The sequence below is a fragment of the Microcebus murinus genome, chromosome 10, assembly GCF_040939455.1.
Source record: "Microcebus murinus isolate Inina chromosome 10, M.murinus_Inina_mat1.0, whole genome shotgun sequence".
NCBI lineage: Eukaryota > Metazoa > Chordata > Mammalia > Primates > Cheirogaleidae > Microcebus > Microcebus murinus.
The window spans coordinates 38,793,549-38,811,380 of NC_134113.1; the positions used below are offsets into that span (position 1 = coordinate 38,793,549).

General features: G+C 36.5%; 1 protein-coding gene across 2 annotated transcripts in view; it reads right to left on the reverse strand.

Moving 5' to 3' along the window:
- The window catches only part of LOC105863359 (neuron navigator 3), a 162,685-nt gene that overhangs the window by 128,568 nt on the left and 16,285 nt on the right, over nucleotides 1-17,832 (reverse strand). For both annotated transcript variants that reach the window (XM_076007150.1, XM_076007149.1), the window contains exons 2-4: nucleotides 14,970-15,078; nucleotides 13,866-14,249; nucleotides 6,909-7,028 (exon numbers count right to left, since the gene is read on the reverse strand). In XM_076007150.1, coding sequence (XP_075863265.1) covers nucleotides 6,909-7,028; nucleotides 13,866-14,249; nucleotides 14,970-15,078 — 613 coding nt within the window. The remainder of the gene's footprint in view (nucleotides 1-6,908; nucleotides 7,029-13,865; nucleotides 14,250-14,969; nucleotides 15,079-17,832) is intronic.

The following is a 17,832-nucleotide window of genomic DNA, read 5'->3' on the forward strand; positions in this document are numbered from 1 at the left end:
CTTTGATTCTGATCTTGGTCTTTGTATTAGTCTATTTGGGCTGCTATAACAAAATACCATAGACCAGGTGGTTTATAAATAAGAAAAATGCATTATATTTCTTACAATTATGGAAGCTGGGCAGTCTGAGATCAAGGTGCCAACAGACTAGGTGTCTGGTGAGGGTCTGCTTCCTGGCTCACAGACAGTCTTTTTCCTGGAACCTCACATGGCAGAAGGGGCTGGGGTGCTCTTGGTGGGGGGAGGGTTCTTTTATAAGAGCATTAATATTCATGAGGGCTCCCACCCTTGTGACCTAATCACCTCCCAAAGGCCCCACCTCCAAATACCATCACAATAGAGGTTAGGTTTTAACATATGAATTTTGGAAAGGATATACACATTCAATCTATAGCAGGCTTATCATCTTTTCTTAGATTCTTCTATCCTTCTTTAGATATATCAACACATTTTATCTAGGAATTTACTCTCTATGCCAGCTCAAATTCCTTCACCTCCAAAATAAAACAGAGCAAATCAGCAATAAAAGTAATCTTTATCCTGTCCCATGTGTTGACTTTTATCTGACCTCTCACCTTACCTTCGCTGTAACTTTCCTGAAGGTTACCTCTCCCTTTATTGTTTCAAACTCCTAACCTCCCATTTTCTCTTCATTTTTTCATGACCTAGCATGTTATTTCACTGCTTAATTGAAACTAACTTTGATAAAGTTATTAATAAGAAGCTTCACTTATCCATGGAATTTGACATTGTTGCCCATTTCCCCTTCTTTTCATTTCAAAAATATCAGTTAACCCTCATTGTTCCTTGACCTTTGTATTAGAGCTGATTTCTCTGCCTCTTTAATGGGTGTTCTGCCTCTTTGGTGGGTGTTCTTCCTTTATTCACTCTTTAACTGGCAAGGGTCCTCTCTCAGCTTGCTTTCTTACTCTACATTGGAGATACAAATACGTTCTTAGCTTGCAGAGAGTTGATTCACATATGGTTTAAACAAAATGTAATTAGTTTCTGCCATAATTGGCCTCAGGTAGGCCTGAGGCCAGGTCCACTGAGGGATGCTATGGCTGGGAAAATGACCTTAGATTTGTGCTGTCTTGTATTAAAAATTCGGAGACGTACTCACATAGTTTTGCCACAGTTACTTCACCTGCTGGCCAGGCCTCTCATGACTGGTGGCATTTTCACTTTGTACAGGGGGTATCATCACCAACTGTATCTCTCTGAGAAACTTCAAGGCACTAGGATGTTTACAGAACCATATGTGAGAATGTTCACTGTCTCCTGTTTTCTATAACTATCTCTGTGATTTTCTAGATTATCTGCCACTGAAGAAAGTTTGTATCTTTAACTGTATGCATTGATTTCATAGATATGTTACGAGAGTTACCAATATTTACAAATTGGGAAACTTCTCACAAAAGTCCAGACTTTTGGCTTGATTTGAAAAAATCAAATGGTTTGGTAATCAACCCTTGGCTGTTTTCCACGTTTGTGCAGTTCCAAAGGGAACAACCTCTAAAGCATGCCTTATCTACCATGTCCTTCCTGCTTTACTCACTGCATGTAACCTTTCTGATCCCTGTAGAATTTGAGCTTATACCATGCACACTACACATACTCACTACTTCAAGGCAGCATTTATACAGTGACTGAACTATATCTCCAAATATATAACCTGGGAGTTATACTGTTATGGACTGAATTGTGTCCTCACCCTACATTTATATGTTAAAGTCTTAACCCCCAATGTGACTGAATTTGGAAATAGAACCTCTGTGGAAGCAATTAAGGTTAAATGTGGTCATAACGATGGGACCCTAGAGCTTACGTCCTTATAAGAAGAGAGAGACACCAGAGACCTTTCTTTCTCCACAGAAGCACAGAGAAAAGACCCTGTGGGGACACAGTGAAAAGGCACTATCTGCAAGCCAGGAAGAGAGTCCTTGTCAAACACTAAATTTGCTGATACAGTTATCATGAACTGCTAGCCTCTAGAACTGTGAGAAAATAAAATGCCTCTTGTTTACCTGCAAAGTTGTTGGAGATTCTCCAACATGTCTACAAGGATTATACCCATTTTATAATCTTTTCTTAGGTTAATAGAGAATTGGGTTAGTGTTGGAAAGTAAAGGAACTACAATATCTTTAAGCAATAAAATATTTAAAAGTATACTACAATTAGCTGCTGAAAGTCCTCTTCTTTTCTTTGGGGCCATTTTGAATCCTCTGGTAAGAGGATTTCAGTTGTTCCCTGTTGTCCATTCACATTTTAATCAGAAGGTGATTAAAAGGGAGGCTAAAGTCTCCACTGTAACAATACAAACAATTCAAGTCTATGCTATTCTAGCTAGCTGGCTCTTTGTCATTATGTGATGGTTCTTTGCTTTTTCACCACAGCTTTTAGAAAGAATATTTAAACACCATTTATTTATTTTTCTTTTGGCTTTTAAGCTTTCTTATCAGTGAACTACTACAAACCCTATTATTTACCAATTTACTATAATAAATCAATCACTAATATGTTTCAGAATATTTAAAAGACTTTTTTTTTTTTTTTTTTTGAGACAGAGTCTCGCTTTGTTGCCCAGGCTAGAGTGAGTGCCGTGGCGTCAGCCTAGCTCACAGCAACCTCAAACTCCTGGGCTCGAGTGATCCTTCTGCCTCAGCCTCCCGGGTAGCTGGGACTACAGGCATGCGCCACCATGCCCGGCTAATTTTTTATATATATATCAGTTGGCCAATTAATTTCTTTCTATTTATAGTAGAGACGGGGTCTTGCTCTTGCTCAGGCTGGTTTTGAACTCCTGACCTTGAGCAATCCGCCCGCCTCGGCCTCCCAAGAGCTAGGATTACAGGCGTGAGCCACAGCGCCCGGCCTATTTAAAAGACTTTTGACAAAGGTAGTTGGGAACAAGATAGAAGGTAAATGACCTGAGTCTTTGTATTATTTGCTATATGACCTTGATAAACCAATATTTCTGAATTTTTGTTATTATATCTGCTAAGTGAAGGCACTAGACTAAAAGAACATTTCTTAAAATATTACAGGAACAAGTTAATCATTATCATAGAAGAAAAAAAGTGAGGAAATCAATGATGAAAACGCTTACAAAGCAATGGATTAAATAAAATGAAGCAGATTCTATTTTGAACTGCAAGACTTCTCAGTACTTTTGGTATGCTGATATTCATCATTACTCTCTAAGAATAGCTATGATTTTCAGTGCTTCTGAAATATATATAACCTCAGAAAACTGATTTTTTTATTTAGAATATCTACTATTAGACAAGAAACACTGGAAAAGTCCAAACTACACGATATCTGAAAGGTCTTTAAACAAATAATATGATAAATTTTTTGATGTGTGTAATGGGTTCTTTTTTAAACTCACATTTTTTTATTTTATAAGCTGATGTGGTTATTTCTGCCATTTATGTGACATATTGATTGAGTTCCTGCAGTATGCTAGGCATTGAGGATACAGAGATGAATTATATTATTCTACATTCAAGTGTCTTATACTCTGTGTGAAATATACACGTAATGATGTAATTACTGATGTGATTGCATAACAGAAAAATGAACAAAATGCTACAGGAGCACAGAAAATGTGTGTTTTGAAAATGATCAGAAGACAATGCTACGAAATACTTTTTGGATTTTAAAATGCTATCTGCTATGTTTTATGGGTGTGTTTTACAGTAAATAAAATGTGCCCAATTGGCATTTTCTGCAGTCGTCTTCTACTATGTTTCCCCTAAAATAAGACAGGGTCTTATATTTATTTTTCCTCAAGTAGACACTCTAGGGCTTATTTTCAGGCGATGTGTTGTTTTCCCCTCAAAGCCTCAGCTTGCAGCATGCACAGGATGGCCGGGACCTGACAGGAGGAGCCGACCTTGTTGGTGGGGCTGCCAGCACCTTTCCAGTCACCTCTGGGATAGTAGCTGCCACGATGGGGCAGATGAGAAGGGCTGCTCATCTTCTTTACTGCTCTGTGACTAAATGCATGGGTTGTGCACATACTGCATAGCCACGCCCATCACTAGGTCTTATTTTCGGGGTAGGGCTTATAATGCACAAATGCTTAGAAATCCTGCTAGGGCTTATTTTATGGGTAGTTCTTATTTTCATGGAAACATGGTATGTCCTACTATGTAGAATTTAAGATGCCAGTTTTAAAAGGTTGAGGCAAATAAGCAAGAATAAGTTTTCTATGATCTCAATTACAGTAATTTTCTTTTTGTTGAATAAAAATTAACAAAGAAGTAATACTTTATAGCTGTTCTTGTCTATCTCACTTAGAATGGATACCAGAATTTAAATAAATTTATGAAACAATGTCCCATATAAAGAGGTATCTTGAATTAACAGAAATACTTCTATAAATACAGTATTTAAGATCAAACATTTTAAAATTATATACAGCCCGAGTCACTTGCTGAACATAGGACTTTAAAAGCCCTTCAGACTTATTTATAATGAAAAGGAAACTTCTTTCTGCTAATAAGAGGATTTGCACTTATGATCCTACTGCTTTTAATTTATACAAATGAATAAAGTGGTTTTGTACTTCTTAAATCACAAAATTCTTTTTAAAACCCTTTATACAATCTTTAAAACTGAACTTACTAAACTGAGGAAATTTATCTTAGGTGCAAGGGTCATTATTTTATCTTATTTAAAGATTAGTGCCATTAATATATTTTAACACTTTGATATTCTCTTTCTCTTGACAGAACACAGATAATGAAAATAAGAATTTCAAAATGTCATTTTTTAAATGTCTAAATGTTCATGCTAAGTGTTTATGTTTTTGTAGGCTTGGTTTCTATTTGTTCATTTTAACATAGTGATGCTTGAACTTAAATATACATAAGAATTACCTGAAGGGTTGGCTAAAGCTCAGATTACTTGGCCTTTCCTCAGAGATCCTAATTTAGTAAATAAATCTTGGATGGAGCTGAGAATGTGCATTTCTAACAAGTTCCCAGCCAAGGCCGATGCTGCTGGTCCAGGTACGGCACTTTAAAAGCCACTGTTTTCACAGACCCGAATTTATTAGACACATATCTGGTCTTTCTGTTGTCATGAGGTTCCTCAGCCAGAGCCCAATCTGGGGCCTTAATGGAGCAAAGAGAGTTGATTATCCCAATTGTCTACAAACTAAAGTCACCTTTGTGTTGATTCCTAGATTCTACCATCACAACCTCATTTGTCAAATAGTAGGTGATTTTCCCTCCTTTGATGTTTTCCAGCGGTTATTAGTTTCAAAATGCAGCCTACATTTTGGATTTCTTCCCCTGTAATCACTGTTTCCTATTTTGTCACATAACCCTTTTCTTGTCTTTCATAGTATCCTTGCAGTCCATTGGCTCATTCCTGGCCTCATTTGCCTCTCTACTTAGATGGACCCTATTGCTAGCCTAGATGAACATATAGCCAAGATGAACAAATAGCCTCTATTGATACGTTTGTTCATTCACTTCACAATTATTTTTTAAAAGCTCAACATGTAAAGAATACAACAAAAACTCAGCACTCACGGGTTTACATTGTAATGGGGGATATAGAAAACAAACACATAAGTGTGTGATATATTTAGGGAGCGATATGCACAGTAAAGAAAATAATATAAGGTAATGGTAAGAAAGGGACTGTCGGGGAGTGTATTGCAGTTACTCTGGAAACACTTCTCTGGGAAGGTAACGCTAAGCTGAGAGAGAAATAATGCAATGAAGGCATAAACGCAAGAAATGTAGAAAAGGGCATTCCAGGCAGAGGAAGTATCAATTAAAACCTCTGAGATGGAAATGAGCTTAGACTGTTCAAAGGTCAGAAAGAAACCCAGCAGGACTGAAGTTAATGAAGGAATCAGGGAGGGAAAATGGCTGAAGAGAAGTTTGGGGGTGGGGGCAAAATTTGTCATAAGCCATCTGTAATTAACGTGCCTCCCCCCGCCCCCACACACACACTCAAGGTACATAGGCTAGGAGACTAGGATATGTCCAAGGTGAGAATTGATAGCCAACCTGAGTTGGCTATCGTGAGTTAAGATACCATGAGCTAATGAGTGAGGAGAAACTGAAGACTAATATCAGAATTAACTGTCTAGTCTTTGAGGTTGGTTGTACAGAATGCACATAATTCTTATTTCAGAAATTGGGATACATTAAGTCTTAACCTCATAAATGCTGAATTAAAGAACTAATGTAGGTAATGATATTTCATGGTTCTGGAAGTGGGCAATCCTTTCCTGCTCAATAAAGCCAAAGTTCTGAGTGATGAGGGAGCAAAATCAGGTCAGGAATATATCTTAACAACATTACTTTACAAAGGCCATGTTCTCAAACAGTGGTGATTTTGGTAAAATCAGCAGAGTAATTTCCAGCAAAATAATCTAGTATATGAAGCACACACACACACACACACACACACACACACACACACACACACACACCTTTAAGTAATCTGAGGCAGTTGAAGCAGAAATTAAAGCAAGAGTAGTATGTTTCCAACAACACCCTTAAGAAAACCACCAAGCTTATTGTACTTGATGATTTGAATGTTTTAATCTTTATATTAACAATATAAAGCCATCAGATAAATCTGAGGGCATCTGAACTGAAAGACATTTATTAATATTAGCCAGTGTCCCTTTCTAATAAGGAAAATAAACCTACGTTTATAATTTTGTTTTTACAAATAAGAAAATTTACCACTACATAATTTTTCAGTATAGAGCCAAAATTGTCCTGCAAATGAAACTCAGTTTTTAAAAGATCCCAAAATAATTATTATTTAATAAAGTCTTGAGGCATACACTGTTTATAAGAGTTATTTCTTATGATGGTGTTTGTGAAACTGCTTTATGCCCTCCTACCCTCATATATGCCGATAGCATTACCTGTCTGCATCCACAGTCACATCATGGACCCCTCTCTGGATGACATCCCTGGAACTCGCTGTGTCTGGTATTCGGTTCAGACTTCTAGTATACAGGTTGAGCCCTCCATCTGTCATGTATCTGAAAAGGAATGTTTAATTGATCAACAGAAAATTAAATAAACTCATCTGTATAATTTAACTTCATAAACTGTGTTAAAATTTTTCAATAATTTCTCAACTATATTATAGGGTTTTTTTTTTCTTTTCTGTATAAACATTCTGCTCACCAGGAAGAATTAAAATATCTTTTCAAGTTTATTAGGAAATCAATATTCCTTACTTCAATGAGTAACTAGTTAATTAGAAAACCTAATTTTCTCTTTTGTTATCAAATTTTAGCAGGTTTGTGATAATGTAACTCTTAGTAAAATAAGAGCAAGATTTCATTTTGTAAATACCATTTTTGAAGAGTTGAAGGTCCTGGGATCAATGGATTCAAAACCTATGCTTCTACCATATCTACCGTCTTCCTAGAATTCTGTTTTTATATTCAATGTATTATATCAGTTGCTACAAATCAGAATTAGCTAATTTTTAATTGCAAGCACTTGCAGGGAATCTAACGGGATCCTCACCACTCCCTCAAAAGAACTCCAGTTCACTGTCTTGTTTTAGAGGAGCACAGATATCATGAAGAGCACTGACAATGTTGGGCCAGCACTCGGGTGATGTAACACCCACATCACTGCCCCTTTAAAGATGAAGACTGCCTGAGTTTCATAAGTAAAATCAAATATAACATACTTGTAACTGAGCACAGCTTTTTAAATCAGATCTATGCCTAAAATCCTCAGCACCATCAGAAATGTAACCTTTCACACAAAGAAAGATACTTTTTTGTGTCAGATGGGCTTAGCTTTGATTCTTGTCTATGGTATATGTTAGCTTTATGATTTTCAAGTCATCGCTTTTTCCTCTCTGGTAAATAAAGATTATAATACTTATCTCACAAAAAAAAAAAAAAAAAGAAAAAGAAAGAAAAAGAAATGTCCCCTAGAGCTAACATGCTAGCTAAGAAAACCATGCTAATGATGAATGACTGCTGTGAACTTTGTTTGATTGTTTGGAAAAAAATCAAGCTCCTAGGAGAGATACCCTTACTATGTCTACATGGTCAATGTGTCATGATGGTTAAAAGTACAGACTGAAGCCAGCCTGCTTAGGTTTAACTAAGTGCTGTTACTTCCTGGCTGTGTGGGCTCAGGCAAGTCACTTAGACTATCTTTGCCTCAATTGCTTCATCTGTAAAATGGAGCCAGTAATATGCTTACTTCTTACAGCTATGGTGAGATATCAATCAGTTAATATATATAAAGTGCATAGAGCACTGTCTAGCATGGCATACTTTATAAATGCTGACTAATATTACCAGCTATTTTTTGCACTAGAATTTCTACACTGACTAAAAATAGTTCATATCTTGAATAGGAAGTTAGAAGCATTAAATTAGGATTCTGTGGTACAAAACGGTAGATCCTTTCAATGCAGCTCAGGTAGCACTGAGCTTTCAAACACTGTTACGTATACTTCAGTCAACACAAAGTTCACTAAAGGAGAGCTGAGGGAGGATAAAGGCTCCCTGCCCACTGCCTTGTTTTTAAATTTCATTCCTCAGAATTCATAGATTATTTTGTGTTCAGGTCATGTGACAAAGTAGAATTTTAGGTTATATTCTTGGCCCAACTATTTATCACTATGACACCTGAAAATAAGTTCAATTTCTACCCAATTAAAATATGTAACTTTTCTCTCAACCTTCCAGGGTGCTCCTTTTTATTTCATAAACGGAGACTTTTTCAGAGACTCATTATAAGAAAGAGGCCTTTCTCTGACTAATTCCTAATTACTGACAGATTCATATCCCCAAGTGTTTAAAGTAATTTCAAAAAGAGAAGAGATAAGCCTTTACATGCTCCAAGAAATTTTGAATTCTCAGAATGCTGATTAACTAATTTTCTGAGTTATACCTAGAGTACATGAAAAAAATGAAAATTCAGTCTCATTACACTGACGTCAGTACATTCTTTGTGGTGACATGAGGAAAAATTCCCAAAATAAACATCTTCATTCGTTAGTGCATCTATGAGCCCTTTGTCACATTAATCCATACAACTTATTTTTAAAAATTTTAAAGAGTAGGTTAACTCTATGATTCAATTTTTTTTTCATGAGTTGTAGCACAAACATTTCTCAGCCTTTTTTTCTTCTTAAAGAAAACACCATCACATTAAAATTTTCCTGAGATTTTTTCAGCTCTCTCATCTTCCACCATTTTAGTTCTAGGCTGAGATATTGGGCTGTCTCTTAAGGAAGCCACCAATAGCATACACTGGTCAGCAACAAATAAGTCCAGCATGTCCTAGCTCACCCTTGAGCTGAGACCAGCCACATCACCTGCTGACCATGTGCAGTCACCTTCCACATAGGGAAAAGAACTGAGTCATGATTTAAATTTCAGGGTCCTATACTCTGCCATGGGAAAGAGAAAAGTTATAAGACCAAGCATGTATCACCAGAGGGGGTTTCCATATAGGATTTAAGGTATATTTACCTGGTCAACACCGAACATGTAGACCACTGGTGCATATTTAAATGGGCTCATTTGTGAGACTATCTAAGACCTTCTTGAAAGACCGATAAGGAATAAAAATAGAGGAGCTAAGAAGTCTGAATCAGGTTTCAAATGAGGCTTGAAACAAATAGGAAAAACAAAAGATAGAACCACATTTTTTTCCTCATAGTGAGACCAGCCTGCTCTCATCAAACCATTTTCCTCCTCCTCCTGGGCACACAGCTGAGCCATATGTCCTCTCCTGTCTTACAGTCAGATGTGGTCACATGGCTGCTCTGGACAAAAAATGAGAGTAGAAGTTATATACCTGACTTCTAGGCCTGGTACATACAAAATATTCTCATGCCATGGTTCTTCCTCTCTTTTTCCATTTGCTTCTTGAATGTCAATGCCCAGGGTGGCTTGGGAAAACTGGTTGGCCAATAGCAGAATTACCATCCATCTTATTCTCTGAATGACTACATGGGACATATTCCCCAGATGAAGATCAGAAATACCACTGAAGATTGTACATGAAGAAGTAATGAGCTTCTTTGTGTTAAGATACTGAGATTTTAAGATTCCTCTGTTAAAAAATTAATATTAACTAATATAGATGGTGTCCTGGAAAATACATAATGCTCCTGAGTATAGGTATGCTTAAAATATATATTATTAAATGTAAAACTTAGATGTTAAAAAACACTGCCTTTTAAACAATTACTTATCTATCTCCCACATGAGTTATTTTCCTTCTTTTATCCTACCAATGTTGCTATAATATTTCTGGCCTTATGACATTGATCCTGAGTTCTTGCAATAGTTCTTGAAACCCAGCCCCAGAGCTCTCCCTTTAATTCATTTTGTATGTTTCCCTTAAACTGGCCTTTCAAAAACTATCAGCATCCTCATGCTCTTTTCTGAGACTATTTCGTAATCTCTAAGAAATAGAGTTTTATATTGCTGAAAGTACAGTTTAAACTTCTTAGCATAATGATGTTAAGGCCTGTCACAATAGTCCCTATTTCTCAAATCTTATCTTTATATATTCACTTTCCATGATTCTCAAGAAAAGGGTCATTGAATATTATCTAATCCGACTGACCCTCTAATCTCGAAAATTATACCTCAGTCAAGTTTACTGAATGACTTATATCATCTGCATTTAGACTTCCTTACAAATTTTCTCTTTTAATATTAATATATTTCTCTCATTTATAGTTATTTAAATTAGAAAACAACTAAATTATTTCCTTTTCTTAGTCATTCCTTTTAATTTCACGTCAGAGTTTGGGACTTTTTCCTTATGCCGTAACTCTTAGCTCAATTTTTATCTATACAAACCTTTTGAAATTACCAACCCACTGCATTGTGGCTGGTCATTAATAACTGGTATAAACTGCTCCCAGGACATGCCGTTACTCTCCACAGAAGCATTTTATATGAGGGAGAATATATACATTCAATCATCATTATTTACAAATTCCATATCTGCTAATTTGCCTACTTACTAAATTTTATTTGTAGCCCCAAATCAGTACCCACACCACGTTCACAGTCATTCATAGACATGCACTAGAACAGTGAAAAATGTGAATCTCAGAGGTCGCTAGCTGAGGTTAAACAGGTGACACTGCCTCTTGTTTCAGCTGTCATAGCATAAATAAGTATTCTTTCCATGGTCTATTTAGTGTCACCTTCTTCACAGTTCTGTGTTTTTGGTGGAGATTTTGCTGTTTAAAATGGTCATGGCCGGGCCAGGCATGGTGGCTTGCGTCTGTAATCCTAGCACTCTGGGAGGCAGAGGTGGGTGGATTGTTTGAGCTCAGGAGTTTGAGACCAGCCTAAGCAAGACCTAGACCCCGTCTCTACTAAAAAAATAGAAAGAAATTAGCTGGACAAAATATATATATATATATATATATACACACACACACACATATATATATATATATATATACACATATATATATATATATATATATATATATATATATAGCTGGGCATGATGGCACATGCCTGTAGTCCCAGCTACTTGGGAGGGTGAGGCAGAAGAATCGCTTGAGCCCAGGAGTTTGAGGTTGCTGTGAGCTAGGCTGACGCCACGGCACTCTAGCCTGGGGAACAGAGTGAGACTCTGTCTCAAAAAATAAATAGATAGATAGCTAGATAGACAGATAGATAGATAGATAAAATGGCCATGGCCCCCAGTGATGATGTCAAAGAACTGTCTTGTGTTCCTAGCCGCAAGAAGGCTTCAAGTATTTCACGACAAAAATGTGTTAGATAATCTTCATTTAGGCATGAATACAGTGATGCTGGCTGTGAGTTCCATGTTAATGAATCAACAACATATTAAATAACGTGTCTTTAAACAGAAACACACATAAAACAAAGTTATGTATTAATCTGTTGACAAAAATGTTGGGGACAAAGGCTCACAGGATATTAACTTATATTTCTCCTAGGAGCAATGGTTCAGTATCCACTAATACAGTGTTTGTGGTAACTTCATAGAACATAACTACCATGAATATTGAGATTGATTGTATACATCTATATACATATATATAGATGTTTATGTATGTATATGTACATATATAAATATATGTGTATATTTATGTATGTAGTTAAATAGTCATCCAAATATATTTGAATGGTGGATATAAAAACTGAATACACACATATGCCAACATTTAAGAAGATCAAATAAAGAGGAGAAAGGAGGGAAAACAGAAAGAATGGAGAGAAAAGAAGGGAGAGATGTGGGAAAGAATATGAATTAGATATTCCTGTGTTGCCTTCATGTTCTCTGAACTGGGTATTGCCTCCACATATTTGTATGTTAAGTACATACAAAATGATTATGATAACTAATAACAACCACTAATTGGGATGATTATTATAATAAATGTAAGGATGATGAGGAGGAGTAGGATGATAAATTTACTGTGCACTTATATTATCCCAGGCTTTTTGTTCAGTAAAATTTTGTGGATGATTTTCCTCGTGCTTAACAACTTCATGAAGATGGTGCAATTTTGTCCTTATTCCAGATGACAAAAAATTGGATAACTTAGGCTCCTGAGGGGTCCACAGATGGTGGAAAGGGATTTAAATTAGGCAATCTGATTCCAGTGGCACCTGAACTACAACCTATCCCAATTCATCATAATTTCTCTCCCTAATTGTAAATTATTAGAAACGTGTGCAGAGTGGATATCAGGAATGGGCTGTTAGATATTAGGTATCAAAGCTGCGCAATAAATCTGATCCAAAGCTATTTTTTACCTTTTTAGTTCTTATCATCATCAAACATAAGCTTTTCATGAATGAAGTTAGGAAAGATTACTCATACAGAAGAATGATTTCCCACACTGCTCCTCTCAGACACATAAAGACAAAGAGTAGGTCAAAACCCAGACTCACATGAAAATTACAGATAAAGTTAATTGGCAAGATTTTCTGCACATTGCAGAGCCTGGGTTTTGAAGTCAGACAAATCTAAGTTCTAATGCAAGTCTGACATTTCCTTAGAGATATACAGTTGGGGCCAATTAGGCTCAGTTTTCTCACCTGTAAAACATGTACAAAAATGCCCACCTTATTAAGGGTTGCTGGTGGTGGAAAGGTTAAATAAAATAATATTTTAAAGCACTTTTCAGGAGTATAGTAGGTAACAGAAAGTACTCAAAATGGCAATTACAATTATTAATTAATAGAATATTCTATTGTTTCCACTGCCGCTCATCCTCTGATTAAACCAAATATTCCAAATTGCCAAAATACTCTAACACTTATATGATCATGACATTTTTTGCAACGTAACAAGAAACAGAAGAAAAACAGAGGCTAATATTTTTAAAAGTTTGATACCATCAGAAGAGAATAAATGGACTTCCAACTCTAAAGTGATTTTTCCCTCAAGTTAAATTGGAGGTGCATAATTGAAGAATGCTAGAAAACGTTCCTCAAAGTAGTTACAGGCACCTTCTGACAAGCCAAAAAAAGAAAAAAAAATCAAGAAGCTCAGCAAAACTCCTCCTGTCTCCTTCCCACGCCCTTCACTACAAAATCTGTTGCTTAAGAAGCATGTGTAAATCACTCCAAAAAACACAGGCCACATGTGTTTCCCTAAACAACAGAAAAATTTAGTGGCTTATGTTAAATGTATAGAAATCTTGGACATTTTACTTCTCATGAATGAGCACAGGAAAGGCCTTGAAATGCCCCCAAATAATCTGAGATTTCTCGCATTTCCTAATGACTTTATAAATGAACTTATGTGTTGTCCTGTTTACAGTGAATAAGTCCTACTAGACCACTCCCTTTTTCACACAATGCCTAGAGATCAGAGCCACTTACCCACTGTTGATGTCATCAGCCCTGAGACTTTTCCCAAGGATATCACCATCACTCATATATCCACCAACATCGACTTCAGAAGACATGTCCAGGTCGCTGCTTGCTTTCTCACTCATGTCGATCTGTGACATGTTTCCCAGACGAGAGACAGCAGCACGACGGAGAGGCGTTGTGTACATGAACCTCGAGGGGTCTGTGTGGATAAACCGACTGGTACTGCTGCGAGAGTAGCCAGCACCCAGGGAGGGAGCATCTCCTGCCTGAAGTCGGGGACACGCCTGGCCCAACCTCCAGGTCATGGGGGTGGGCCGGCTTGTCAAGTTGGGTATGGTCCTTCCATTCACTTCCGTCGTCACAGTGCTGTCAAATGTTGTCTCCAGGGTGCTGTCAAATAAAATTGAGAAATAACTACACTCCGGTTCACTTGGGGCCATAGACCAAGAATGGATGAAGACAGAAAATGCTAGAGTTGAAGGTTATTTCTTAGAAGTATGTCATTTTCATGAAAGCCAAATTATATGTTCATGTTGAGATTCAAATCAACTTTGTAGATGTCAAAATGTGGGAAGGGGCATTTATTTCCAGTTCTTTTTGTTTGTTTGTTTTCAAAAGAAAAGCCATCATTATGCTTTGGATAAAACAAAATATTGTTTCACATTATCAACAAATCTTTAACATACCCCATTATAACCTTTCCAGACTTACTGTGGAAGTTAACTACAGTTATGTTTGAATGTCTCCCTAACACCGCTCCCTAGATGCCTGTCAACTGCAACTTCTGCCACCGTTCTCTAGTGCAAGCATGAAAGTCCACTTGGGAGTGATGGTGGTAGTTGCAGTAGCTATTTTTTGTTTGAACAGGAAATTATACTGAAGAAGACATTGATACATTGATAGGATATAGAGATACAGATAGGTGGATGCTGAGAATTTACAGTTCAAGGATAGTCACCAATTGATTCGTATGTAAAATTTAAGTGAGCAAATAGTAAGGAATAACTGAAATCGCTTCTCTATCATTATATCAAAAGTTAAGGACTTGATTGTAATCCTTTTTCTTTACTGGCCGAAAGATACACAGAATTAAGCTGTAGCTTAATTAACCTGTGGCTTATCTGAGTCCCACGAAGACTGGACATAGTTTCTTCTAAATTCTGTCTCAAATCTGCTATGTTTTTAACTGTTCGCATTCTTCTTGTTTCAGGGTCTTCACCTAGGAAAATACCATAAAAATAAATTTGCTATTCATGTCATATACTGTCCTCAGAATAATCGTATATACAGGTAAATAACATAAATCCCTTTCCTAAATGTAAAAAATAGGTAGGAAATTTCAAATGGCTATTATCATCTTCCTACAAATTATAAATCTTTCTAGAAATACAATGTGAATAGAAACAAATATAATATCACAAGGAATAATTTTTAAGAAGTGATAACAGAATAATACTTTGTAGGCCTATGACCTTAATTGCAAAATGAGGGACTCACTTTGAAATATAATGCACAGTACTCCTTGTTACTGAGCTTAATTTAAAAACCTATGATTATTTGGATCCTAATTTTTCAACCTGTTTCTAAGTATACTAGGAATAACTGAGATAATCTTTCCTTATATAGCAAGTATACATTTGGATCCTGGGGAATAAGCTAGAGGCCTTTTCTTATAGAAACAATGGCTTTTTAAGTCTTTTATTTTATTAAACTCATGGACCAAGATTCACAACATTGGATGGCTTTATTTTTAATCATTTCTCAACTTTTTGCAGGCAATCAAAATATCCACACCAACTACACCAGAGTTGGTGTAAAGTCCTAGGCATCTAAACCTAACATGTTTTTGTTTAATGGGCATGACACAAATAAGTCTGTCAGTATGACAAATGCTGCCATGATAAAATTTCACCTATCACTTGAGGGCAAAAATGCTATTAAACCATTTTGTTTATGGCCATGCAATATTTCCCAAGCCAGTGGCCATTTGAAGTTGGTAAGTCTGGGCAAAGGAAGAATATAGAAAGACAGTAGTGGAAGCATAGATTCTATTCTGTTCAATTTGGGCTGAGGAGGATGTCTAGTAATAGGAATTTTTAATAAAAAAGAAAGAAGGAAAGACAGAAGGAAGGGAAGGAGGGAAGGAAGGGAAGGGAAGGGAAGGGAAGGGAAGGGAAGGGAAGGGAAGGGAAGGGAAGGGAAGGGAAGGGAAGGGAAGGGAAGGGAAGGGAAGGGAAGGGAAGGGAAGGGAAGGGAAGGCAGGCAGGAAGACAGGCAGGCAGGCAGGCAGGGAGGGAGGGAGGGAGGGAGGGAGAGAGGGAGGGAAGGAGGATGGATTTGAAATAGATGGATTAATAGGAGCGTAGGAAAGAAGAGGAGAGGAAGAAAGAGGAGACCAAAAAAGGATGGTAGAGAAGGGAAGGGAAGGAAGAGGAAAGAAAAAGAGAAGAGAAAAAAACAGCACATATTAAATTATTCTGTGAAAATTGTTACATAGACAAGTCAAGATGCGAATCTATCATTTGTTTTAAGAATATAAGTGACTATTCAACTTATTATTAATAATTTACTCCTTAGCATTAAGGCCAGACTTTTAAAAATATATAATGTGTCCATTTAACATTTATCATCATAATCATAGAGTTGGTGGGGATTTAAGATATTGTCTCACCTTACCTCTTGGCCATAGAACTCATCTATGTCTCATGGGGGACAAGGCCATCTGCCTCTGTCTGAAACCTTCAACACTGCAAAAGCCTCACTCTCTTTAGCAAGAGAGGGCTCCTTCCAGTGTTAGACAGGTCTAATTGTAAAAACATTTATGGGTGATAAGCAATAATTTGTATCCCATTAATGTCCACTCAGTGATCTCAGTGGCTCTGAAAGCAACTGGACAAATTTATGGCCTTTACCATGGCAGCCACTCAAATAGTGGAAGACAATTGCTAATCCCTTTATTATCTTTTTCAGCCAAACATTACCATTTTGTTCATTATTTCCCACCCTGGATGATTGCCAAAACAGCCACTACTCTGCTGCCAGTCTATACATTTATTCCTTTTAATTTACACATTATATGAACAATTTAAAAATGCCTAATAATAACATTATAATTTCAAACTTAGAAAGTGCTGAAAAACTTCCCTAAAGTGAATATATTAAAAAAAAAAAAATAGAAAAACACATTGGGACCTCATGCACATGGCGTAAGCTTTATCTTCACTAATTCAGGTCATCCAATCTCTAATCCTATAGATTAACATTCTTTTACAACTCAGAGCTGTTAATAACCCTTGAGACTATGATCATATTGTTCCTGGAAAATCTTCCCATGCCTCTTATACATATAATACAGTTTATTTGAGAAATGGCTCTAAAGAAGTCTAGCTTTCACTTCCAAAAACTCTGACAGAATTTTGAAGGAAAAAGATAGTTTTATAAGGAAAATCTTAAAGGGTGGACAGAGAATATTGTTGCAGTCAAAGGAAAGGCAGAGGCGAAGAAGAGATGTATTGAAACCACATCAAAAGAAATAGTGAAGAAGGGGCAAAATTGGAGAAACACTAAATCCAAGATCCAGTATATAGGATTTCATGTAGTATAGAAGTCTTAGATTCTAGCTGATGGTGAAAGATGAGAATCAGAAAACAAGGAGAGTGTTGAGATGATTTATTTTAGAGGGAGGGGGAATGCAAGTCACTGACCTCATACATGTTTCTAGAATACATCAGCATCCCTGAGCGCTTCTCCCCTGGGAGAACTTTTAAGTTGTAATCAAACTGCATCTCAACCACTTGCTGACTGGCATAATATTAAAAATTAATATTTGTATTATGTTCAATATTTTATATTTATTTTTAAAATATTCTAGTTTTAGACATTCTGTTTCACTAAATATGTTTTTCACATTTATTTCATACCCTTTGAAATTTCCTTTGTCCAATCTAACAGACATCTTAGATTCTTGGATTCT